The sequence below is a fragment of the Myripristis murdjan genome, chromosome 16 (genome assembly GCF_902150065.1).
Source record: "Myripristis murdjan chromosome 16, fMyrMur1.1, whole genome shotgun sequence".
Classification (NCBI taxonomy): Eukaryota; Metazoa; Chordata; class Actinopteri; order Holocentriformes; family Holocentridae; genus Myripristis; species Myripristis murdjan.
In genome coordinates, this window is record NC_043995.1 from 19,146,458 (window position 1) to 19,173,519 (window position 27,062).

The 27,062-nt window shown below is 41.4% G+C and overlaps 3 protein-coding genes across 3 annotated transcripts; all 3 read right to left on the reverse strand.

Moving 5' to 3' along the window:
• Positions 1 to 189: 189 nt before the first annotated feature.
• On the reverse strand, positions 190 to 14,478 carry otoa (otoancorin). Its single transcript, XM_030072801.1, has 29 exons — positions 14,408 to 14,478; positions 13,394 to 13,471; positions 13,118 to 13,194; positions 11,929 to 11,950; positions 11,585 to 11,630; positions 10,693 to 10,828; positions 10,505 to 10,573; positions 9,969 to 10,159; positions 9,372 to 9,853; positions 8,221 to 8,339; positions 7,037 to 7,176; positions 6,127 to 6,235; positions 5,753 to 5,974; positions 5,453 to 5,620; positions 4,832 to 4,969; positions 4,648 to 4,703; positions 4,435 to 4,555; positions 4,213 to 4,331; positions 3,933 to 4,074; positions 3,634 to 3,827; positions 3,463 to 3,553; positions 2,768 to 2,897; positions 2,429 to 2,616; positions 1,992 to 2,141; positions 1,723 to 1,865; positions 1,404 to 1,540; positions 920 to 1,017; positions 661 to 805; positions 190 to 526 (listed from the first exon to the last, which is right to left on the reverse strand). The coding sequence occupies exons 2-29, from the start codon at positions 13,449 to 13,451 to the stop codon at positions 444 to 446; spliced, it is 3,774 nt and encodes a 1,257-aa protein (XP_029928661.1). The 5' UTR covers positions 13,452 to 13,471; positions 14,408 to 14,478; the 3' UTR covers positions 190 to 443.
• Positions 245 to 26,618, reverse strand: il6r (interleukin 6 receptor). The gene is made up of 12 exons (XM_030072797.1): positions 26,382 to 26,618; positions 23,546 to 24,232; positions 22,361 to 22,484; positions 22,007 to 22,185; positions 21,744 to 21,916; positions 20,825 to 20,969; positions 19,541 to 19,581; positions 19,392 to 19,449; positions 18,920 to 19,028; positions 17,918 to 18,669; positions 16,815 to 16,819; positions 245 to 255 (listed from the first exon to the last, which is right to left on the reverse strand). Exons 1-10 carry the CDS (start codon positions 26,461 to 26,463, stop codon positions 18,378 to 18,380), a joined length of 1,890 nt encoding a protein of 629 aa, XP_029928657.1. The 5' UTR covers positions 26,464 to 26,618; the 3' UTR covers positions 245 to 255; positions 16,815 to 16,819; positions 17,918 to 18,377.
• On the reverse strand, positions 15,441 to 17,290 carry riiad1 (regulatory subunit of type II PKA R-subunit domain containing 1). Its single transcript, XM_030072799.1, has 4 exons — positions 17,137 to 17,290; positions 16,977 to 17,053; positions 16,017 to 16,063; positions 15,441 to 15,557 (listed from the first exon to the last, which is right to left on the reverse strand). Exons 1-4 carry the CDS (start codon positions 17,218 to 17,220, stop codon positions 15,499 to 15,501), a joined length of 267 nt encoding a protein of 88 aa, XP_029928659.1. The 5' UTR covers positions 17,221 to 17,290; the 3' UTR covers positions 15,441 to 15,498.
• Positions 26,619 to 27,062: the final 444 nt, after the last annotated feature.

A 27,062-nucleotide genomic window follows, 5' to 3' on the forward strand; every position in this document is an offset into this window, starting at 1 on the left:
TGTCAAATATCCACATCAGATCTTAAGATGCCACATAGAGAATATCAGAGTGACAAACATCAAGTGTTTCTTATAGATGCTATTACATTATAGGTTGTGTCTTAGAAATAAAGAGACAGGATTTTTAAAAAGATAAATATATTGCCATGCTGATGAAAGGATTAAAATCTTATCAGCCTCTCAGAAGTTCTAATATCCAACCTGTTAATCACCATTGTTTGATTATGTAAATGTATACATGACAAGATTTCAAGGCTGAAATTCCTACGGTCACACATCCACAGGACAAAATTGCCTCAGACAATCTATGAAAAACATGTCTTCAACTCTACATAGGGCAAGATTAAAGATCATCTATTGCCATAAGTGCTTTAGTGTGGTAATAAAAATCATGCCCGGTCTTCAGGAGCCTCGGTTCCCAGATGCAGCTTGTCTCTCAGTTCTCAAAGCAGCAGGAACCCCAGGAAGAGGAAGAGGAAGGGCTTCAGAAACGCTGCTACTCCCTCAGTGCTCAGGGATGGAGCTCCTAGTGGAGATAGGGAGGGAGAGCGAGTGACATGGAGACTGAAGGGTAAGAAGTTGTAATTAAGCAACATTTAACAAATGCAGTTTCCAGTGCAGCTGTAAGTGGCAGGTAAATTGCAGGTGTCCTGCTGCTACCTGAGTCTGCTGATTCACTGTCAGACCCGACCAGAGCTCTGTCAAGCGCAGCCAGCTTTGCCTTGCCCAGTTTTGCCTTCTGGGCATCGGTCACCATGGCAGCATTGTCGGGACCGAGAGCCTCCAGCTGTCCGACCGAGAGCACCTGGTGAGAAGAAATGAGCACAGAGGTCACATGGAGCTCAGGGTGGGCTCAGTGGTCAGCAAGGGAGTGAGTGAAAGTACTGACCACAAAAAGGGATTAGGGGACGTTACTCACTGCGAAGGTGTCTGCAGGTATGGAAGGTATGCAACTCTGGCTGAGAAATGGAAAGACAGATTGGTCCAGGGAACGCAACTCAACTGCATTCAACCCCACTGAGGGAGACAAAAACAACTGATGAGTATTTTAGGGTACAGAATGAAGCTCTGTGACTACACTGCAAAAAAAAAAAAAAAAAAAAACTCCATCTGGAAACTAGTTGACTAGCATTGGAAACAAATGTGACTATCTGATTCCACTGGCAGATTCTTTTCACTTGTTTTAAGAAAGATCTTAACACCCAGTATGAGACTAAATGACTTGTTGTAATGGAGGCATTTGCAGTGTAGACAAAATGAGAAGTAGAAAAAGGGGGATAGGTGTCACATGGTTGACTGGCCAAGAGTAAAGCAGTTTTATTGTGGCCCGTGCCACAGTGAGAAATGGTAATTATTTTTTTTTCTCGCAGAGAGCATAGACAGAGGAGAAGTGTTTATCTAACCCAAAATGTTGCCCAGGTTGGAGACGTCTGCCTCTGTCCAGGTGCTGGGCTTTCCAAAAGCAGTCACGGCAAGCCTTATCAACTGCTGTGCCACCAATACTGGACACAGGACATCACCCACTGAGGCCACAGCCTCCCTGTGACACACACATGTTATCTATATATAGTGAGCAGAAAGTGATGACATGGACACCTATTGGTCTTTAAAAATCCACCAGTCTACCTCTCTCTCTCTCTCTGTCTCTCTCTCTCTCTCTCTCTCTCACACACACACATACACAGGTAATCATCAGCAGTGAGTTCTGTATGGAGCACTAACTTGAAGGCATCCACGTTCACTTGTGCGATTTCACGAGAGCTGAGGCCACAAATGAATCGGCTCAGTGCTACTATTTCCACAGCTCCCAGCTCTTGGGCTGTCAGGTTGTTCCGCTTTGCAAAACCCTTCCACACCGCCTCAGTCTGTCAAGACCAGACATCCCTTTCATTATCCAAAATTATCACCCATATAATCATCAGTGATTATCTGCATCTTATAGCATCAGTGTGTGTGTATGTGTGTGTATGAGGGTGTGTTTAATAGAGTGCCTGTAACTGGGTCCAGCCACAGTGGGCGATTTCCTGCAGAGTGTCCGGGGAGATGGGAAGCTTCTCCAGATCAGAGCTGCTGAAGCCCTGAGACACACAGCCCAGCTGGGTGACCAGGCTTTCATTCATACTGGACACCGGACCCCAGACCTGCAAAAACATGCACACGCAGTCATCCAAACTTGAACTGACTGGGCGAATTAAATGACTTCACAAAAAGCAGTGAAGCCAATAAATAGTATTTGTGCACATTAGTGTGATTTCTTTCTAAATGCACTGATTACAAGCATTGTCAACTTTGAAAGCAGATACTCCAAACTTTGAACAAGCTCTGAACTTGTGTTTGGATTTTTTTGGTCATCTGAATCTATACAATTTCACCAGGAACGAGCACTGCTCCCTGAATAAGCAGATCCAGGATACAGTTCCCACTGTACCTTTACGGCTTTCTTTTGGAGCGCATCCAGCTGATCTGAGCTATAGTCGGGAATGGCTCCAAGTGTTTCGACAGTGGTGGTGAACGTTTCCTCCGTCATCTCGTCCAGCTGTGTAGGGCTCCAGTAGACATTGGCCTCATTCAGTTCTTCAATCGACTCCACTGTGGGTGCCAGATCCTTCTTAACAGCTGTGAGAGAGGGCCAGAGGATCACCAAATGTGGCTAAAAGCAGGATCACTAACCACAGAACAATAACACATGTGACAATATTCAAGGGAAGTACAAGTCAAATTGACATTATGAGACTGTAGCAGCACACACAAGATATCTCTTCCTCACCTTGCGACCTTACACGTGCACCAGTGGACGTGATGCAGAGAAAATGTTTCTTTTTCAGGGCCAAGGCACCTGAGGCAGGGCTGTGAGACTGGCTGACAATCAAGTCAGAGAGCACCTCATTTAGCTCAGGCTGGCAGCGAGAGAGAAAGAGAGAGAGAGAGAGAGAGAGAGAGAGAGAGAGAGAGAGAGAGAAATTATAGAGGCTATACATGCATGAAACAGCAGCAACAGGACAGCTAAATCCAAATCCCTCATTCCTTTAACATTCTGCCTCCATTCCTTCATCCCCTAACCCTCAACCCTTCATCCCTCACCCCCTGACCCTCATTCCTCAACCATTACCCCTTCCCTCCATCTCCCATCCCTTCATCACTCACCCTTCCCTCTGAACCCTCAGTACACCATCTCAGTTCTCCATCATACAACAAACTACTGACATTGTCTTTTGTTAGTGAATGAGTGAAATTATACAGCATTAAGCATAATAGGTCTCAGCAGGGAAATAAATGAGTAAATGAATAAATGGGTGAATGAGTGATTGATAGAGAAAACACAATATAAAATGGGGACACCATACACATTCATGCATATTTAGAGTGTAAACAGGAAACAGTATTTTGAATATTCATGTGTGGTCCTTTGTGAACGTCCTTTGCCTGATGTTGCCATGATAGCTTGCACATTTCGGCACATACCTTACAGCACAGAGCACTTATGGCAGTGTCATCCCATAGGAGCAGAGGGCCTAAGGACTGCAGAGTCTCAGCCGACCAATCACATTGGCTCCTGCAGTAAATAAAAATGCATCAGTTTCTTTCTATATATCTCTCTCCAATGACTCCAATCTCCAGAGGAACGTGTCCTACCCATAAGTGTGGATGAGCAGTTGAATTATTTCCTTCCTGTGAGGTGGAGGTATTTGTTTGCAGGAGGCCATGGCCTGGAGGCTGGATTTGAGGGTTTCAGGAGCCATGCGGTGCAGCAGGGAAGGAGGCAGCTCACATACAACCAGCCCAAGCTCCAACACCTCCTCACTGGACAGACTGGATATGTTTGTCCCCTGGAATTACACAATAAACAACTTAAACTGTTGTTGTACATGCGCACATTGACCTCAAAATGTGAAAGTAGAAGTGATGTAATAGGTATGTGCGCTTGCCTGTACATAAGTGAGACAGCGCACAGCTCTCTGGGCGAGTGCAAGGCGGGACGGGGCACGGAGGGGTAATGAACTGAAGTTAGCCTCTTTCATTTTGTCCAGGAAGACAGGACACACCGAGTCAGGCAAGTCCTTCACTTTCATATGCCTGGGAGAGAGCATGAACAAGGAAATAAAACACAGCAATTTATGCTTTCTCATGGAATTCTTTTGCATACACCTTCTTTTGCATATGAGGGAGAGAGACGTAGACAGAGAATGAGAATGATAAGGAGCTTGAGCTTACGGCAGGCGAATCAACAACTGTGTGGGAATCTCCTCCAGCTCCTCCTTTGTGATGTTTTGGAAATAGCCTTGTCTCTTTTTCTCCAAACTTATAAAAAGCTTTCGGGCTGCACAGCCCGCCTGAGAAATTATATGTTAGGCACATAAGTATGTATCTTAAACATGTATAGGTATATTTATGTTGAAATGTATTCAGAGTGTGCACATATGTAAATGTATACACCTGTACTTTAGACAGCCATTGTGGAGTCTCAGTTATGGCCTGAGCCATTTTCTTGGTGTCATTGTCCGCAAATCTGTCAATTATCTTACAGGTAATGCCCTGAATGGCTGCACCCAGCTTCCTGTCTCAATCAAAGAGATTGTAAATGCAAATGTGTAAAGAAAAGACAGAACTCATCTACCAGTGTGTGGATACCAAGCAGGTGCAGCCTACCTAATATCATCAGTCTTGTTCAGTTTCTTCTCAAACATTCTGACCAGGAAAGCTGACTATAGAAAAGATGACAAGGAAGGAAACATGTTGGCACAAATCTTAGAGTTGATACATTTTGTTAACTTTAAAAGGTGTGAGGCTGTTGGCAGAGAGAATGGATCAGGGAAAATGAAATAGAAATGACCTGTGCTCGGTTCCAGTATATGCCGTCCAGTTGGTTGAGGGTAAGGTTTGCTTTGGCCAGGGTGTCCAGAGATACGCTGGGGAGCAAGCGGCCAGGCATTTTCTGCAGCAGCTGTGAGGCTTTCACATATCTTCGCAACTACAGGGAAACATTTCAGTCTTTTAAGAATCATCAAATTCTTGGTCAAGGTATGATTCACCCCTAAAACAAAATTTCGGTCTGTTATAATAAGGCAACTGGACTTGGAGATGTTTTAACCAACAGGCTTCATCAGTTCTAGTGACTGGTGCCTGGTATCAGGCAATTAAATTTTAATTTCAGTCATCAACTTAGGAGAAGTTCTCTGTTTTCATACAACCAACAAAGAGCTAATTAGCACACCAGAACAACACAACTGAAGGCCAGTTCTTTCTGGATTGGTAAAAGTTTTTTAAAAAATTGTCGAGAAAAAGGTACTCCATATAATTTGTGCAGCATTATCCATGTCACATTGTGCCACAATTTTGTCTTAGGGGTGAAATATTGTTTTAATCATCAAGTAAAATAAAGATTTAGGAATTTGTCTTTATGAGCAACAAGGCTGCCCCTATTACCTGCTCCTCTTTCATCCTTCTTACTAACCGTCATGAACAAGGCCTTCCTCTGCGCTTTGTTCATCCACTTGGTGATATTCTTAAGATCCTTTTTGTCCAGACTCTCGCCTTCCTGGGGTTTTACCATCTTGAGTAAATAGGGTGACACACCTCTCACTGCCGAGTGCATGGACCTCAGGTCATCGATAGTCAGCGTCTGGCAGGAAAGGAAAGCACAGAGAGAGATATGCATTGCATTAGTGCAAGAGCAAATCTGAAACATGAGCCCTCAGACTTGTTGTCTGCGGGAGGAGGCTTGATGATGAACACAACAGCCCTGTGCTCTCACCTTGTTTCTCCCTAGTATTTTCTTGGCCAGTTGTTTTGCCTGATTCAGGCTCCATTTGGCATTTGACAGTCTTTTGAGAGTCTTTTTGAGAGCTGAGACAGGGAACTTAGCCAGTTGCTTGGCAGGGAGGATCACTACACCAGAGGCCAGGTCGTACAGCAGCTCTGCACTGGCATTGTTGCCGTATAATGACATCAAATTTTTCACAAGGAGCCTCTTCACCTGGAGAACAACAGTAACAGAGAGGGATAAACATATGGAAAGAGAAATGGGCAGACCGATAAACAGAGACTTGTGTCCTCATTGTCATGTTGTGTCCCTTGTGAGAGAGAGAGACGGGAATGACAGACTGGACAACAACAATAGAGCAATACCTTTTTGATTTTGGGGTTGTTACAGTTGTCAAGCTGGGAGAGGAAATCTTTGGTGAGAGTGGCATTCACGGCCGGAGGATCTTGATAGAAACAGGCCAGCATACCAAGCCTGAGGAGGATCAAAGGCAAAAATATAGTTATTCTTCAAATTCAAGTTATTAATTACATCCAGCATATATGGAAGCAAAATATTGTTCAACGTGAAATAAACAAGACACCATAAAAGAAAACACTCACTACTGTTCTCAGGCTACAGAGTATGGGGATCAGCTCTTAAGAATGTGTTGCATATGAGAATCAGAATCAAAATCGGAAATACTTTATTGATCCCTGAGGGGAAATTGGGGAAATTGGTAAATCTTTCCATTGCACTGCTTTGATATTTGAATCAAAAAATGCCATAAATAGATGTATACTGTTTATTTATTTACTGTTTATTTTATATGGTCCAAGTTCCAAACATTTAAGTGATTTTAACTTTCTTTTTTAGTGAGTATTTGTATTGTTGTGGTTAACTGTCCCCTCTCTGTGAAGATGATGTGAAGATGTTTTTGCCTACACAAGCCGTACAAACATAATACTAATCAACAACAGAATTAATTAATTAATTAATTAAGTAAATGCCCTCTATGCATATGCAGTATTTCATAATTTATAAAGGTATCACATTCAGGTTACAATGGGGAAAAAAACACTGAGTATGTTCATTTGTCTGCTTTGGTTATAAGGAAGTAAAAGCTCCATTTCAATAATTCAAATGAATGCAAATCTCAAAACAAAACAAAACAAACAAGGATTTGTTTTGAAAATAGTTTATGTAAGAGCACATTCATGTGATGCTCTGATCCACATCATGTTTCGGCACTCATGCACATAAAACACATGCAGGCGCTCACACATGAAAACAGACCTGCCCACATGCTGTGGGAACTCCTGGTCACTGAAACAGGTCTGGACCGTTTGGAGAAGCTTCTTGGCCAGGAGAGGCTTGATCCCTGCCGCTCCGCTGAATGAGGATTTGAACTGGGGAGACTTGAAGAATTCACACATCTAGAGATGAAAGAAACAGATCAATCACTTGAAAATTGGTTTAATCTTTCCTCGCTATTGATCTCACCTTGTGTCTCACTCAACGTCATGCAGTGAGTGACTACACACACACACACACACACACATATATATATGTACACACACATATACTCCTGATCAAAATTTTAAGACCAGTTGAAAAATTGCAAGAATTTACATTTTGCACTGTTGGATCTTAAGAAGGTTCTAAGTAGAGCTTCAAAATGCAAAAAGAAGAAATGGGAGTGAGACAAAAAAAATTCAGTAAGCAATTTATTGCAAACAGCCATTAAACTGAAATAGGATGTTCATCAGCTGATCAAAAGATCAGCTGATGAAAAAAAGAACACTGCCGTTAAAAGCCCAAATCTTTGCAAAAATGTGGATTCAGTGTCATTTTCTGTCAGGTATCCACACTGTCATGATCTCCTTTTGTGCCGTTGAAGGAGACGAGGCTTTTGAAGACGTTTTTTGTTCTTAAAACCCTTCTCTCGCAGATGCCGCCTGATGGTTATGGGACTGCAGTTGGCACCAGTGACAAGCTTAACTTGGGCCGGGGATCGTCCCGTGTCTTGACGGACAGCCAATTGGATCCTCTGGCTCAGGGCCAGTGAAATTTTTTTGGGTCTACCACTTGACTTTTTTGTTCCATAACCCTCAGGATCTTTTAGGAAGTTTAATATGACTGTCTTACTGTGTCCAACCTCAGCAGCAATGGCATGCTGTGAGAGGTCTTGTTGTCGGGCCTTGCTTATGCAGCTCAACAATCCGACCGCGTTCAAGGAGAGAAAGCTTTTTTGCCTTTGCCATCAGGAGGTTATGACAGTGAGGATACCTGACAGAAAATGACACTGAATGCACATTTTTGCAAAGATGTGGATGATGGTGATGGTGATCACACACACACACACATATATATATATATATATATATATATATATATATATATATATATATATGTATACACACACACGCACACGCACACACACATGACACACACACACAAATAAGCATGCTAAAGCACACCTCATTTTTTGGGGAAGACTTAACATCGTCCAAGCGCAATCGGGAGACGTAGGGCCCCATCTCCTGCAACACCTCTCTTTTCAGCCACATCAGTTTGGGTGGGCAGTGTTTGGTCACCACTAGACAACATGCAGAGATGATTACTCAAACTCAAATGTTACGGTAATGGTTATCACAGTATCTCACAAACAAGTAGGCTTTTAACATCCTACTAAAACTGTAAGGACGGCGAGTAACGCTGAAAAAAAAAAATCTCAGTCAAATATATATATATATATATATTCAGTTGTAAAATTTTGTTTTTTGTTAATAAGTGAAATTTGTGGTGATACTTGTGGGATGATCTGCCTTATTCTGCCTTGTTTCAACATATTTAAAATTCCTGTGACAAATGAAACTGCATTGGAAACAAATGGAAGAAGATGATGACAATTATGACTCAATATGACATGACATGACACGAGAAAGTAATTGAAAAATTTCGAGGTAAAATTTATGTCTTGCTGGATTGGTCCACATGCACTGATAAGTGTTATTTCACCAACCATTACAACAAAGGCTATCATCTGACTGTAGTCTATTTGCATGTTTTGAAGCCTGACGTCCCATACGTGCATTGGCAAGCATAAATAAACATAAATATTAAAAAAAAAAATCAAGTGTGGTCCGCTTAGTCTGGTTTGTTTCAGATACTCATCTTTCAGCTACCGCTCATCCCTTTCCTGTCTTCCCCCTCTGCCTATCGCCTTCATCTCCTGCCTTTTCTCTTTTAAGGTTCCTTTCCTTCGCTCCCCTGCCATTCCTAGGCTTGGGCGGATTTATTTTAGAAGGTTTTCTATTATTTGCAGGGCTCTTCTGCTTCCCCAGTTCACTTTCTCCTCTTCCACCCTATCTTCTCTAGTGCCTCTCCCTTGTCCTTCTCTCCTTGTTTTTCTGTGGTTTCACCGAGAAAAAACAGGAATGATCAGCATATATGTACAAAAACTGTATATCAAGTGTGCCACAGCGTTAATAATTACAGGGAATATCATAATAGTTGATTAGAGGTAGAAATAATTGAACTACACAGAATATATAGATAACACCCACTTTGCAGACAATAACAACAGTAGATCACTCCTATAAGTGTCTGAGTTAGCATTTGCCCTCACCTGGGTGCTGGAACGATGACATTCCCTGGCTCTGGTTTGGCTTCGGTCTGGATGGTTTTTGTTTTCTTGTCCTCTCCTCAGATGATGTGGATGGATCTTGACTTCTTGGTCTTGACTCAGGTGAATTCTGAGTTGTTGGTTTTGACCCAGATGGTCTCTGACTTGTTGGTTTTGACCCAGATGGTCTCTGACTTGTTGGGTTTGACTCAGATGGTCTCTGACTTGTTGGGTTAGACTCAGATGGATTCTGACTTGTTGGGCTTGACCCAGATGGGTCCTGAGTTGTTGGGTTTGACTCAGATGGATCCTGAGTTGTTGGGTTTGACTCAGATGGATTCGGACTCACCCCTGGTTTGGGCCTGGATGCAGCCTTCCTGGTGCAGTTGAAGTAGTTCTGGAAGACCTGCTCCTTTACCCACTCCCTGACATAAACCCTCTGGTCCTCAGACAGGAAATCAAACGCCTCCCTCAGCATCTTTATCCTGATACACAAAACGTTAAAGCAAGCGGTGGAGAAGGAAATAAGCAGAATTAAGACATTTCAGCATTACACATACAACTTACATTACAGCATTACACAGAGCATCACACACTCACATCTTGGTCATGTAGGGACGCTTCATGGGAGGCAAGTTCATTTTGACAGGCGGCATATTCTGCAGGAGAGGTTTGGCAGCCCACACCATGCCGTCATAGTCCTCTGGGTCCATGTCTCTGTCACCCATTGTGGTCAAAATCTTCCAGGAGTAAGGAGCCGCGAACGCCCGCATGTAACATGCAGATGCCTCCTGGAGGAGTTAGTGACATTGCAGGTATGATTAGACCAGTGGTTTTCAAAGAGGGGTTCGGGACCCTCCCAGGGGTGCTTGAGGGGCCTCAAGGGTGTCCTCAGCAAAATAATTATTATTTTGGTAACATTATGTTTAATCTCACCACTTTCAATCTGTTTTTTAATGTTCACGTGTGTCATGTAAAGAATTTAATACGACATTAGTTTCTACAAATGTGGGTTTGTAGCTTAATGAAATACAACCTGAGGGTTCCAAAGTTTGAAAATCCCTGTCGGAGAATGTCAGAGAGCAGCAATAACACACGGTTTATGTAAGATATTGGGACTGATGGGGAACACTCACAGAGGAATTCCTCATCAGCCTGATCATAGATTGAAGACCGGTGCAATTCCACATCTTGTTGGTCAAATCCTACAGAAAGAGAGAGAGAGAGAGGTAAAAGACACATCCCCTATGAATTCTAGTGTGATTTATAAAATAATTTGTGTGTGTGTGTGTGTGTGTGTGTGTGTGTGTGTGCGTATTCACACCATGCTGTCTGACTCAGCAGAGGGGACTTGGTCAGCTCGGCTCGTGTCCGCAGGAGGAAAAGAAGACAGTATGTTGGCAAACGTGGAGGGTAGGATGCCGCTCTCTGGGCCATTTCTGCTCCCCTCTGGCACGTCGCTGGGGGAGAGTGAGGACAGTGAGAGAACAGCTGGACAGAGGTGCAACACATTTTAAAAAATACCTTTTGGTGTTTTTATTTGTATGCATTTATATTTTATATATTCCATCCTTTTCCTATCTGCAGAAAATTGGCTGAGCACACTTGCACTTTTTCAGCACTACACTGCTTCACACCCATACAGATCCACACTCACACAGAGGGCAGCTGCTCAGTGGAGCTTAAGTGTGTACATCTCACCTAAACAGGCTCAGGACAAAGATAAAACTCACAGCAAAAACTTTAGGCTGCCAACAAAGTTACCATTTTTCACTGAATAAATCTTAAAGTCTTAAGACGCTGTAGCCAGTCTTCTTCTGGCTACAGACAAACTCCTGAAGCAACTAGGATTATGTGCCTTGCTCAAGGGCACCAACATTTTTTCTCCACATTTTAAAAACTGGTTTAGTGATTTAACTTCAACTAAGGAGCAAAGAAATATTTCCTCAAAGTAGCAGTGAAACATTTGTGCAGGCATAAAGATGATCCTGTCAGTTGGATATGGATGTAAGAAGGATTTTTTTTTTTTTTTTTTTTTTTTTTTTGGTGAGAGCAAATGATGGCCTCAGTGTCAGAGTAAAGTAATTGTGTTGAATATTTTATTGAGTTCTCATACAATACTGTCAGCTAAATCTGATGTAATATGTGGAAATAAAATTCCTGCCTCAGTTACTCAAACACATAACAGAGAAACACTCAAACACACAAATAAATACCTTTTATCAGGACGTCCTGGTGGCTTCATCTGGGGGACAGGGTGTCCTGTAACATAGCAACCCTCCATATTTTTATGTTGCACAATGCAAACACATCAAACCTGGTTTTGCTATTTGTCAAAACTGAAGTACCTGTGGCTCAGGTTACAGTGGAGCTTAAATGGCGTGCAAACACACAGACACACACACTGACATATAATGGACTTCAATTAATATCCGCCAACACTGAGGTAGTTTCGGCTCATGTTACAGAGGGGTTCAAAAGACTTGCAAATGCATACAGATATGCACACATGCACACATAAAAGCGATATAAATAAAATCTTCAGTAAGAGTCGTCTCACCCATCTGCAGGCATTTCTTCATCTGTGGAGATGGAAGGCAGAAGCATCAGCATTCTTTCAGAAACATCATGATGGGTACAATATTTTATTGTTCAATGTCTGTAGCGGCCAGGAAAAAATTTAATCTCCTTAATTTACATTTGAACAACATGTCATATAGACTTAAAGAGCCTGAAGAAGGCATTTGTAGCTGCAACTGGATTTTAGTCCTCAGCCCTCATAAAATAAAAGCTTTTCAACTCTGCATCCCTCACAATTTACATGGACTAATATATAATATAATATATAAGTCCTGTCTTCATCGGTCATTGTCGTAGCTGCAAGTCATGCTCATGTTTCCAGTGCTTCCTATATTTCCTAGTGCTTCCTGTGTGTTCTAGTGTTTAGAGTTGCTATTGAATATTTTAGTTTTTCTAAGCTTGTTGCCTGCTTGCTCCTGCGTTTGGGTCTACTCTCCAACCCCCAAATGTAACAGATAGAAGTAGGACTTAATACGCATGATGCACTCCTTCATACTGTTCTGCAGCTAATGCTCAGGCTGTTGGGCCAAACATATAAAAAGCCCACATTTTAAATAAAGGCATATCTTTAGGGTGCTTTTGGACCAGAGGAAGACTGGGAACTGCTGGGGGACCTATACCCGCTTTTTTACTGTGTCCGCACTGCAGGAACTGGGAATGATCGGAGTTCCTAGAATACATTTTTGAGGGACTTACTTCAGTTTAGGTACTCTCCTTGCAGAACAGGAATCTTGAGTGACATAAGTGCATGTTGACTGGCCGAACACATGAGCCAATGCAGCACCAGCAGCTATCTTTTTTAAACAGCCTACTCATCACACGTCTCCTTTCCAATTCCAGTATTATAATGAAATCCACGACACACACTCTGATCACGACATCCTCCATCTTGTTGTATTGTGTGCAGAAATCTGATTATTCTACATAAGTGTGAATGTGTGTGTGTTAGCCCTGGGTGTCCATCCAGTGTATGCTGGGATACATACTAACCCTCTGCCACCTTGATTAGGAATAAGTGCACATGGAAAATGGATAAGTGGATGGAAGGAGATATAACAACCTTTTGTGAGACAGTTCCTGGTCCAGCGTAGTTGTAGCTTTCTTTAATATTACTTATGTGTTGGATTAGATTTTTCTCTCTCAATCACAGTGATTAAGTAGCCACCTACCAATTTTTTGGCCATTTCCTTGAACTGAGGTGGTGGGAGGTAAGGTTTCTGTCCAGGGTCCATATCTGGTGGCTTAGCTGACACATGTAGTGACAATAAAAACATACACACAAACACATGCACACATAAAGGTGCATGCATCCACACACACAGGAAATCGGGTTAAATCTGGTTGTCATGTGCCTGATTCGATGTTTCAGGGAGTTACCATCTGATCTCTGTGATATTAAGCATTGTCAAGTCACTGGATGAAAGGGAGAGTCTGGTGCTGCTTACCCAAGGCTGCAGAGACGATGATGAGCAGGAAGACAAATCTCTTCCCTTTAGAGGCCATGGTGAGAAGGCCTGCCCTGTCTGTCCAAGAGGTAAATGATTATTTCCCAGAGCTTATTAATGAGAACACATAATGCAAACCACTTTGACAAATCACTGCATTACATTCTGTGCACTGTATGATTTCATATTGAAAATCTATTTTTAATGTCATGTTCACAGTGCTTATTTTTTGTGATTGATTTTCTACAGTCAGCAAAACATTTAACATGGGCAGCTTTGCATGATGTTGGGAATCTGTGACTGCAGCTCTGGTTGTTATGACTCCTGTCTCCATGCGGGCCAGCTCTATGATAGCACAGTGTTCTGTCATACTTCCTCCTCAGAGAATTTTTGTTCATAAATGCCTAGTTACCCACTTTGTTATTCATCCTATGGGAGGCCTCATGGAGGCTGGAGGATAACAAGTGGAGAATAACATGCTCTTTCGTGTGCATTATGTCACCTGCTGTGGAATAACACTCTGTTTCTCTCCATCTCCCCTCATTTCTCCACAAACTTTGAATACACTTTGAATTCTTTGAAATCCTCATTGCTTTTCTCATCAACTCTTCACCCTATAACATTTGCATGCTTTGATAGTTTGCTCTCACCTTGTTTGCCTTTCATTTCACTACTCATTTCCCTATACCCGACAATTACAACCAACTGCAATACCAAAAATGCTTGTTTCAAAAACATGTAGAGAATGGACAATAGAAAAAAAGAAAGAAAAAAAAAAAACTCTGGTGTTGATGGAACTGAGTTAGCCATCACAAGTTAGCCATCAAGAATTGTTCATCAAAACAAATAAAAAATACACGTGTATCACTGTTAATTTCAAGGTATATAATGTGCACTACATTTAAGATGATATAATAAAAAGAGCTCCTTTTGCACCCTGAGAGCATAGCTGATAGTATATAACAAACAAACAAAATAAAAAAAACTATCTATAACAATCATATAATTACTTACAAAGTCTCTTTCTTCTTGGGTGTGGAGATTCTGTGAGAGGAGCGTACCACAATGAGAGCCGGACAAGTGTCCTGCCTCTTCTTTTGGCTCACATCAAATGAGAGGTGGGTGGTTACCTGTCCTCTGCTGAGTCACAACAGGTGCACGGTATTGTGTGTTTGTGTGTGAGGGAATTATATATAATATATAATGTGAATCAGTATCTTTATATTATGATGCTTTAAGAAAGCCTTTCACCAGTAAGTAAACATTTATTACAGAGCAAATATATTCAAATAGTTATCTTATACTATACCATGTGTCTCAGAGCAAGGAGAGAAAATGACAAATTATTCACAAGTTTCATAAAGCCTCAATTCCATGTTAATTATTTACCTCATAAGCAAAAAATAGTTAAAGATACTTAGGTTAGAGCAGATAATGCAATAACTCATAAGGTAATGACAAAGGTAATAACTACTCTCTGAAACCTCAAATGGCATTGGTACCAAATGCACGGGCTTGGAAATCTGATACAAAGGTACACAATGTGAAGCGTGTCTTGGTCAGAAGAACAAATATTTATTTGATGATTGAGATTATTTGGCAGAGAATAATATGTCAATAATTTTCATTTAGGCATTATACAGATGAAAGAGAGCATCAAGGTGAATGGGCTGCTTGAATCCACAGACCAGATGTGAATAGGGAGCTGCGTTAGTGTCATAATATTTCAACTTAAAAAATTTCAGTTATCAAATAATGATAATCATACATCATAGTGGGCTGTTTTACACTCTCAACAGAGAGGGCTGGCTGATAAACAACAGCAGATCTCATGTTATACCCACAGGACATCCTCTTCTCATTACCCTGCTTTAATCACTCTCATTAAAAACAGGGACGAGTTCACATCCTGCCTATTAGCTGGTCTTGTTAACAGCATGTGCCTGAGACCAATCTGATGTGACTGCTATCAGTCTCCCTCAGTAAGAGAGTCCCTGCCTATATGCAGCCTGATGCTCCACACACAGGATGATACACACACACTCACACACACATCAGAAAAGCTTGTGGCATCACATCTCTTTCATTCTCTGTTTCGTTCCATGTCAATTTCTTCGCATTTTGGAGCCAATAACAACATCAAGGTTTGGGTTGGTGAAGTGACCTGAAAACAAACCATACACCGTTGACACCGGTTAGCATTACAGGATGCATGCATGTGTGAGTGTGTGTTTGCATAATATATCTGTGTGTGTGTGTCTGAGAGTGTGAGTGAGAGACAAGGAGTGAACTTGTCACCGTACCAAAAACACTAAAACAACACAATGAAAACCGAACATAAGCATATGGACCATGGACTCAAAAAGAAAAGAAAAGAAAAGAAAAGAAAAGAAAAGAAAAGAAAAGAAAAGAAAAGAAAAGAAAAGAAAAGAGAAGGTTGAGTGATATGTGATTTCATTGTCTGATGTATTTTGAGAGAGAGAGAGGGAGAGAGAGAGAGAGAGAGAGAGAGAGAGAGAGAGAGAAATCTTGTGTATGTAATCATGCAATGTGTATGTGTGTGTGTGTGTGTGTGTGTGTGTGTGTGTGTGTGCAAGTGTTTGTATCTGTGTGTACAACTCACATGCAGCAAACTCTCGAATGTCAGCAGGCCTTTTAAGAAACACATCTCTGTAATAAAGTCACATGAATGAGTGAGAATAGTAAGTGTCTCTTCCTAAATCTAATTTGCCTGTGAACTTGCAGGTAAGCCTAAAATTGCTTTTAAAAACCAAATTGTATAAATACATTTTTATAAAGATTCATTTGACTATATCTGACACATAATTGTTGACTTCCACTTGCTTTTATTGTATGCTATACCTTGTAGATATCTTATATTTATATTATCTTACAATTCTATGAGATTTTGTTATTATTGTTATTATTATTGTTATTATTATTGTTATTATTATTATTATAATAATGAATTATGTCTTATTTATTTATTTGAGTACTTTGTCAGAGCCCTATTAACCATTTACCTATTTATTGTGGATTTCTTTGTGTAATTTATGTATTGTTCTTAACATGTAGGCTACTATATTTTTGACTTTTGCACTTTTTACACATGCCTCAGGTGGTCATTATCACGTGGCCATTATATAGATACTTACATAGAAAGTGTAGGTGTACTGACAATTTTGACATGTGCGGCTAAAAGTGGACATTGGGATCTCCAGTGTGATGTTATCCAGAGGCACAACAAACCAAAAGGAGCTGGTGTGTTTGCACAGGAGATGGGTCACCTTAAAGACTGCAGCATTTGTTTGAGCTTTTCCATTCAAATAAGAGATAAGATTAAGTGTGGGTTCACTGACAAAAGTATGCTGGCTGTCTGCTTGTCTCCAGGAAAAGCAGACAAATGTGCCACAATTAAAACATGACCTGTGAGCTTACACTTAGTCATCTAACTAACACACACACACACACACACACACACACACACACATACACACACACACACACACACACACACACACACACACACACACACACACACACACACACACACACACACACTCAAAAGATGATAACAGCCAACCTTAGAAAGTCGTTTATCAGGATCTCCACCTCCGGATGGGACCTCAGATACTTCTCATTGTCAATTCTGGTTTTTATCTGGAAATCCAACAGAAAATATGTGTGATTATCTTGGCGGTGCAGTGTGCAGATCAGGCCGGTGTTAGCCAGCGTCCTCCCACCTTGAACTGCCGTAGTTTCTCCTGCTGCTCGGCGCTCAACGCACCGACGTCCAGTTTGTCCGGCTCACCTTTTCCGGCCATCATTTCTCAAAAAAGTAGAAAGTAAAACGCTACTTTTCGCTGTACAGTGTCTAGCGATTGGTAATAAGCACGGAATTGGCTAACATTTATCGCTAAGCACAGAGATGACCACCTGTTGTTGGCATACTGTGACAACAACCGTTGCCATGTCAACAGGCTCCTGCACTCACAGCTGCGGCCGCTAGGTGGCAGTATAACCTCAGCAAGCGGACCCCAAACTTCATTTTTTTCACCAAAATGGGTGATACAGGGAAAAGTTTATCCACCTTTTAGAGCTGAAAAAAAGTTTTGTGGGAAAATTCTAATAGACATAATAATTTGTAGGAGGTCTGGGCTTCTTATTCTTATAAAGTGTGAGTCTTTTTTATGTATACTGTTGGTTGTGGTGTGTTATGCCCACTAAATTATCAAAACATTGCTCAAAACCCCATTTGATAAGGTGTCTTGAGGGATCTCGATCTGTGAGTTGAATGTGCCTGAGAAGGAGATCTGTTTTACTGCAGGTGGAGAGGTGGCACATCATTGAGACCTATTATTAAAAAACAATCATCCTTATGCTTTCTGCCATAGCACTAATTTCTGCAGGTGAAGTAATAGAGAAAATTGGCCTCATTCTGCTCATTCAAAGACTCCTTGGGATCCTTGTGCCCCACTTTGACCACCACTAAGGCAGCAACGGACTCTCCTAAAATCAGTTTACTAGTATGTTAGACTGTATATTTCCTGTTAACTTGTAAAGAAAATGCAAGAACAATGAGAGAGCAGGTGTGTGATGACATTTTATTTGAGTAGCCCCAACAAAATGATATACAAATAAAAAGGAAACTTAAAAAACATATGTCTATGCAATTGATTGACACTATTTAATTGTAAAATGACATAGACACACAGTGGAATAGCTTAAATGTTTTCTTGGCTGTTCTTTGGACAAAAACAACCAAAAAAGCGAGTTTTTCAGAGGTATTTCAAGTGAGTGAGATTAAGAGAGGTAGAGAGAGAGAGAGATGGAGATAAGGAGCTTTAAAGCTGCTTTCTGAGATTGCTGTCAATGTAAAACAACAGGAGGGCTGATAATAGTTTGGGTCTCATTGTCCTTTGTTGGCAACAATGGCACTGATGTGAAAAATGAAGCAGAGTCACTTTCAGCCATTTTCTGTACATTAGCATTCTCTCTGGACCAAGAAATAACTTGTGTTGTTGAAGTGCATGGCTTCCCTCCTCTCCTCTGCCATCTCGTTTTCCTCTTTTTCTTCTTCCTCTTCTTCCTCTTCTTCCTCTTCTTCCTCTTCTTCCGCTTCATTTGGTAAGGGTTCTTTGTAACGTGGAGGGCCAAAGGTCACCAGGGCCTGCCCCTCTCGGGGTGTGGGAGCAGTGGGTGGAGGATGAGAGCAGTCGCTGCATTGGGTGGCGACACTTAGACTTTGAAGTTTAGATACAAGCCTGTCTTTGTGTCTGAGAGAGAAAGATGGGCCCAAATGTCAGTATTTTACCAAACAAGTAGTTTTTTTAGTCCATTTTGGTTGATAAGTAGAGAATTGAACTATTTCCTCTACATTACAGTAGATTTTTTAAATATAGCAAAACATCACTCAACATTAGAGAAAGACAAAAGCAAAATGAGAAAATTTAATTTAACATCTTGCTTAAATGCGATTATTGAGCTTATTTACTGTGGAATGAGCCACACAAAACTATTTGCTACCTGAATATGAAAGGAGCCAAAAGGAGTGACAGGAGCACAAATGAACCACAGATCCACAGGACGACCTGCCACACCTCCCCTTCATCTTCATTGCCAGGTGGATCAACAACTAGGGCAAGAGAGGAAGAAAAGATTGTGGAAGATGATGGGATAGAGGTTGCGAGAAATGCTCATAGTGATGCGAGCTAGTTGAATTTCAACGCCAGTGTATGTGTGTGTGTGTGTCTGTTTGTGTGTGATAGGTGTGTTGAGCCAAATGCCGGTTTCCTGTGGCTTGTTTCGTTGCTGGGCCTCAGTTATTGTGATGACATGGTTTCCTGTTGAAACCCAGAGGGACAGAGGGGATTTCTGCCACTGACAACATCTAAGAGTTCCTCTGTTGGTTTCTCTCTCTCACTCTCTCTCTCTCACACACACACACACACACACACACACACACATACTAGCCATAATGTCTTCAAATATCCCTTACCCACTATGCCACTGACCATGCCGTCACCTGATACTTCATCATCGTCGTAGACTGGAGTCTGTGGGTAGGATAGGTAGTATATCAGTAAATATGTGGCATGTGTATGATAGTAGAAAGAGAGACACTGGGAGCATCAAAGTTTGTCTTACCATTGTGGTAGACGGATCATCAGACACTGTTGGCCTAAGAGCTGAGGAGACAAACAGACATGCCAGACAACATGTTATTAAAAACCTTGACAAAAAAAAGGAAGTCTCCTGGGCAGGAATATATATCGCTCGCCCTCTGCACACCATGCATGTGTCTGTGCTGTGATCGCCGAGCGAACATTCAGAACAAGGTGTGCTTGATTGCAATGGAAGTGGGCTCAGTTCCCAGATGAGGGGAAGTCAGAGGTCAGGCCTAATGTTCTGCACCGAATTCCTGTTACAAGCACGATTCCCTGAGCACAACTTATACATAAACACTGGGCAAGGTTATAAACACACTAGTATCACATTACCACGTCAGCGTACCTTTATATCATAGCATGTTATCATCCCAGCTTGTTTTTAATTAGAGGCTGTTATCTAAACTACACAAAACATACACACACAAAAAAGTTGAAAGCCAATTAATTAATTGTTCAAGAATGTAGATGCCTAACAATGTTGGCTATAGAACTTTGCACAATATTTTCCTTTAAAGAAGTTTTACTGTTCCTCTTCTAAATACTTAACGGCTGTATATATACTCAGCATACTGTGTTCATGCTGTGTATTCCTGTCTACCGTGTCTCTGCACATAACAGAGAGGAATAAAGGATGCATGTGCAAATGCGGTTGTTTAAATTAGGCTCCTGTGTACAAACTCAAGCATGAGGGAAGGAAACAGGCACCCTGCCTCCTCAGGTTGTCATGACTACTTTTGTCTGTGGCGCAGAGTGGATCTTGTATTACTGAGGTGATAAAACTTGCCAGGTCCCCTTTGATGCACTCTGCTTCCAACTCTCTAAAATGATTGTGTATTGTTTATGATTAATGGACCCTGTGCATGTTGGAGGGTCCTTGGATGGCCTCAGCTAAATCCCTAAGTTGAAAATATAAAATGACCCTTATCTATTGCTTATCTTTCTTAATGTATGTGTGTGTCTCTATTTTCATTTTCATTCATTTTTATTTATCGCTTTCAATGGTGCCAAGGTACATACAATAAATGCAGACAACTAAAATCAAATAGCAATAACAGAAGAATATCTAGCTATATCATTTAAAAACAAGGTAAAAAGTAACAGTGTAGGAATTGACAATGAGACAAATAAACATATAAATAAATAAATAAATAAATAAATAAAGCAATAAGAACAATAAGAATAAATAATAATATAAAATAGCTTTCTAAATAAAAGAACAAATGTTGATCCTTCCTCACTGATAAACGTGCACGTGATTTACCTGTCCAACTGCGGCCGTAGACAGGTTCACTCCAGTCACTCCAGAGACCATCATATTCATCTTTAGTCCGGACCTGTATCATGTACTCCACACCAGGAAGTGCATCGATGATCAAGTAATGCTGGTCTTTGTCTTTGGCCTCATGCTACAGAGACACAAGAAGAGAGCAGCAATGTCATGATACCAGGATCTTGGTAGTTGATACCAACACCAGTAAAATTCCAGAAATCAAGAAATCCCATTCAGCACACACTCTCTGGTGTTTAGAGTATCTACATTAGAACTACAAAATAAGCTTCATTACAACAAGAACAATGGGTTACCAGTGCAATACTGGCCTGCTGCCTTCAAGTATAAAACTAAGCTGCCCAACAAAATACAGACACAGTGGTAACAACAAATACAGTGGTATCATTATGTGCTCTCATGTTGATTTACAGTCCTGTAAGCCGGACTCCAACTTTAAATGTTTCATGTGTTTAAAATGAGAGGCTGTGGCTACATTATAATAACAACACTGAGTTACAGTGTGAGGTACAGTATCCAGCTGCATCTGCACTACCAACACCAAAAACACTAGTACTGGGGTCATTTTCTAAATGGTGCTATTGGCTTGGTACTTTAAGGATTGACCCTTGAGACATCCCTAACAGAGAAACAACCAAGGAAACAGATTTAGACATACAAACACACACAGCACACTCAAAATGTCGAGAATTCAAAATAAAATTGCAACAGTGCAACAGACACTGTCTATTGTGCAGCAACAGAGCGTGCCTCAGCCTGATGTGACCCTCGGGAAAAAAGTAGAGCACTGAACTGTTGATCTGTGACAACATAAACACTGAGAAAACATGCACAAACACATATATACATGTGCAAACAGACAACCACACATCGACAGTGGGGCAGCATGCACCTGTGATCCATTCAGCCCTAAGGACTGGATGGGCTGGTAGCGGATCTCAAAGATGAGGCGATAAAAGCTGTCTTGAGACTTCCAGGAGGAAGGGTAACCCCAGGTGACAATCAGCCTTTTCTCCTGGCCCTCCTCCTGTCGGACTGCCACTCCTGACGGAGGGTCTGGCTTCACTGAGAGAGCGGGAAGAAAAATCAGGAGTTACCCTTCAGCTCAGACTGACACACAGGTACATACACACCTGCCTGGACTCATTCACTTACAAATGTGCCAGGGTATGAACTCCAGTGGAGCGCTGGTGGCATTTCCTGCAGCACTTGTGACACACAGGTAGACCATGTACAGCAACCTCAGCTCCTCCTCTTCGTGGTCCAGAGCACACCAACAGCGAGACAGCCGGGGTGAGTAGGAGCACTCGTGACGAGAGAAGGGCAATGACATCCTGAAGGGTAGAGGGTTGGGCACAAGGATGGAGAAAGAAAGAGAGAAAAGCGAGTCACTTATAGAAAAAACTGGGCACTATGACATCTCTGAAGAAGATCACTTTATTTTTAAATTCACAACCAGAGTCCTTGAAGGAAGGAATGGTGTGGCTAATGTGATGTGTGTGTTCTCACCCTTTACTGAGGAGGATGTAGCAGGAAGGCTGCATGGAGACCGGCTGCTGGGGTGACCAGTGACAGCGAATCTTACTGCTGGGTGACTTCTTGTAGCAGGACAGCCTGGGGCGCTCAGGAGGATCTGATAAATACAGGAGACGAGGAGAGACACTGTACATTCATTTGTTGTTTTATCATGCTCATTCCTGTTCAGCATCACTGGGGCGTGGAGTGTATCCCAGCATGCACTGAGCACAAAACAGAAGCCACCGCTGGGACAGATCGATGATTAACAGACAACTTCACATTCTCTGAAGAGAGATAAAGCATTTTTCAAAAACTGGCATAAAAATCAAGAAAGAGGAAAAAATGTATAAAACAATGAATAAAAGTAAACATGACATTATAAAGTCATTACTACAAAATAAATAATATCAGGATGAGAGTGTTTTCTTGCATCATACTGTATTGTATTCCTCCAGACTAAGACCATCATGATGTCACGATCCCTCTAATAGCAGAAATCTATGAAGAAAGAATAAAGACGCACTATGTAGGCTGCTTAATGAAATTCAGTAAAATTCATCACTTTACATATTATTTGCTGACTCGCTGTTATTTTGAGAAGGCCATAGTGCAGCCATTGATTTTTACTGCTTTTAGATTCATGCACTTATTACTTAATGCTAATGAGAATACTACACAACAGAATCCTGCCTTTTGGCCTTTTATTGACCTTTTATTATCATTATCACACATTTTTATACTATCTTTGCTTTTCTTAAGAGATGGGGTAATGGATGCTCTATACTGAGCAAACTCAAACACTGGGCATGGACGTAGGTTTACATCAGGACTTAAGTCTTGTAGTCAAAATGCATAGCAAATTTCACTTTGCAATGTCCTCTTCACCTGCTATGCTTTGTTGGAATAACTGCTGGATGATGTTAAACTTTTGGCAAAGCACAGCAATGGTAAGTGGTCAAAATATTTCAAGTGACGAATATTTCAACTCCAGTGGAATGTGAAGTGTTCAGGAGGAAATGCAAAATATGGGAACAAACACTGGCCCTGGTGTTGTTCTTTTATTTTCTAGTTTACACATTTTAGAGAGAAAGAAAAAAAAAAGACTGTGGACACCAAGTTTTTATGAGACAGCAGGTATTACTCAGCCATTATGACTTCTTGGCCACTTTGACTCACCTGCCACCACCACTTTAAATGAGGAGAGCACTCTGCCCCTGCTATGACAGCTGTACTTCCCAGAGTCTGTGGCTCTTACTGAAGGCAGAAACAATGCTTTCCCTTGCCTCTCAAACAGGATTTCTCCACGGTTGCTCTCTCCGGGCTGCAGCGTCCTCCCGTTCCATTTCCACTGCGGCCTCATTCTCAGGCCCCTGGTTACCCTGCTCCCCTCCTCGTAGTCATCCTCACGGCCGGTCTCTTCTCCCTGCCAGTCATATTCATCCTCCACCGGTCTGCTTGCACTAGTTGGCTGGAGTGTTGGAGTAGCGGAGGGGACTGTGTGTCCTCTGTCTGTATATGTGAGTTGATGGATCTCTGGTGTTTTACGCTCGTTCTTTGTTACTGTTTCTCTTTTCTCTCCAGTCACTGTGTTGACTCCTGCCTCATTCGAATGGGTGTAGCATCCTTCACTTAGAGGATCCTCTAAGCCATGTATGTCTCTTTTCACCAAATGGTCACCACTGTGTCCGATACGGTCTCGGCCGCTAACGTTAGCTGGTGTTGCATGCAGAGAACTCTTTTCTCTGTTGGTGTTTGAGCTCTCTGTTGTTATGGTGACCTTTATTCCATCCACCTTTGCCTGACCCCTGCAGGTCAGCACCAACCCACTGCCCGGAGGTAACACCAGGACACCAGGCGGAGGGTCTGAACAGAAAAAAACAATCAGTTCATATAATTTGTAGAATGAATGTAAATTGGTGTTTGAAATTTAGCCACACTTTTGCATTAAGCAAATGATCTCAAATTGTGTGTGTGAATCTGAAACTTGTCCAAGTCTATAGTCATCATTTATAGAGTAAAATGTCTATTTCTTTTGTCTTGAGAGTAGGTTGTGGTTGACTGGGCAGCACAGATAGGATGCAAAGTTGCATAACTAAAATTACCGACTTCTTTTGCACTTCCTCTTTCACTATATATCTCCTTGGCACTTTTCTCTGCCCTAAATCTTTGCTTCTCGACCCCTTTCGGTCTCACCTCACCATTTCTCAGATTTCCCTTTATTATTCAGATTTTCTAATTTTGCTGAGAACTCCCACAACTTGTTAACACAACTCTTTCAGCTGAGACAAGCTGCAGATGTGTTTGTGAATTTACTTGCTTAATGTCAAAAGTCCATTACCCTTGTAGTGCAAACACGCTCTGCCTCTTCCTCTTTCTCTTGCAACCTGTTCTCAATCTTTTTCCAAGAAATCAGTCACAGGGAATACAAGGCCCTGTAGTTGAAAAGGGCAAAACTGCAGAGCTAATGTGATTTTTTTTTTTTAATCACAAGCCTACATTAAGTGAGGACATAAGAACTTGGTACTTCCAGTTTGAATTTGGCCCAATGTAGAATTCATTTGGATGAATAAAGTTTGTTAACTTGCTCTGGTTTACCACGGTAAACAAAAACTAGGTGACACTGAGCAGCCAATAGTAATTCACTCTGGCCTGTCCATAAGCAAACAATGAAGCCAGCCCCGAAATCTGCAATAATGTTGAACTGTGCCTGTAGCTGCTTTAACTGAGGGGCTGAGTCCAGGCTGAGATTTAAGCAAGTAAATAAGTCACTAAGTCAGTCAGTAAGTAAGTTAGTTAGTAAATAAGAAAGCAAGTACGTAAGTAAGCACAGGGGGGAGTAACTAATTACATTTACTCATGTTACTGTAACTGAGTAGCTTTTTTGTGCACTTTTACTTTTTCGAGTATTTTTTAAAGCCAGTAATTCACTTTTACTTCAGCACATTTTTATTTGAATATTTTACTTCATTACATTTTAAACCAAATGCAATACAGACTTAAAATGATCAACGGCAGATTGTAAGACCTTTCACAATAAAAGCTCAGTCAGCAAAGATAAGAAGAGGAATCAGCTTCTACTTTGTTGTTTCTACATTTTTGTAGTTTACAAATTTCCAATAAAAGGCACATGATGCAAAACTGCAGATGGTCAAAGGAAGCAAAGACCACTTAGACTCAATACGCAAAATGTGGAACAAGTGTAGGAAAAAAGGGAAAAATATCAGCAAGCCGGCTTAACGATGAGACCCATGTAGACTCAACCGTCCTATTAATGTGCTTCTTCCACATCTGTCAGTTGAGTCTACAGGGTCCTCACTTCGGCAATTTTGCATAATGCACCTTTAAAAGAATCTATTGTGAACTTTAAAAACTCCCAGTATTTATACTCCCAGTTTAGTAGCAATTTGTAGTACTCTTCCCACCACTGTAAGTAAGTAAGTAAGTAAGTAAGTAAGTAAGTAGCCTAAGTAAGTAAGTAAGTAAGTAAGTAAGAAAGTAGGTAATAAAATAAAATAAAATCAACCTACCAACATAAAGGTTAGTGCTAGAAGTAGGTGAAAAGCAAGTGGAGATTAGGCAAGTGGAGATTAGGGCAAACAGTATGTAAAAAAGCCAATTCACTTTTTTCAAAACATAGTTCAAAAACTATTCAGTAACCAGCTAATCTAATCTTCACTAATATCCGTCTTTCTATTAAAGTTAGTAAACTGGTAAATCATCTCTATAACTGTGATCTAAATTGAGAGTAGCCTAGTTCGTGAAAAATTGTCAGCTGTTAAACAGAACTGTACCAAATAATCAAATCAGGTAAAAAAAAAAAAAAAAAAAAATCAGAGAAGTATGTGCAGATGGAACAAGCTTAGATTTTGTTGCTGGATGATTATTATATATTTTACATTTCCAAGGCCCAGTGATCCCTTCACCTCCAGAAAGTGTTTACTGTTCAGCCTGCTGCAAAGACAGTACAAGTAGTGGAGGTGAACTGGGTGAGAGGCATTTACGCTACTCGTACCTTTTCTCAGACAGGTTCCCTCGAAGAGGCAGTGGACTCTGAGGGCGCACAGAGCAGACAGCAACAGCAGAAAACTCCGCATCTCTGGATGCCCCGTGAATCCCCCCTCACCGACTCATCGCCTGCTCGTGCTCAGCGGTCACACACGCCAACAGCTCTGGACTTCGCGGCGGCCACAGAAAGCGCTGCGACTCCATCCAAGTTTCACGTGACAGCTGTCCGGCACAGAGGGAACTGCTGGTGACCCGTCAGCGCGGCGCGAGCACTGGGTGGACGAGCGCGAGCCGCGGCGCGCGTCAGGCTTCCCCTCTGCTGGGAGGCTGCTGTCCGGAGAGAAACACCCGTTATTGTGAAATCCCAGGGCTCTTACCCCCTGCTCAGTGAAAAGGAAATCCTCCAAAGGCTCATGAAGAAAGAAACACAAAATTCTGTAGAAATACTGCCAAATAAAAAAATAAAAAAGTAAAAAACAAATAAATAAAATAAACAAACAAATAACATGATAGTAATAATTTTGATATTCCTATGAGTCTGGGGTAGGCTACTCAGTTGTGCCTATAAATATATCATACTATCTATCTATCTATCTATCTATCTATCTATCTATCTATCTATCTATCTATCTATCTATCTATCTATCTATCTATCTATCTGTCGGTCTATCTGTGGATATATATAGGT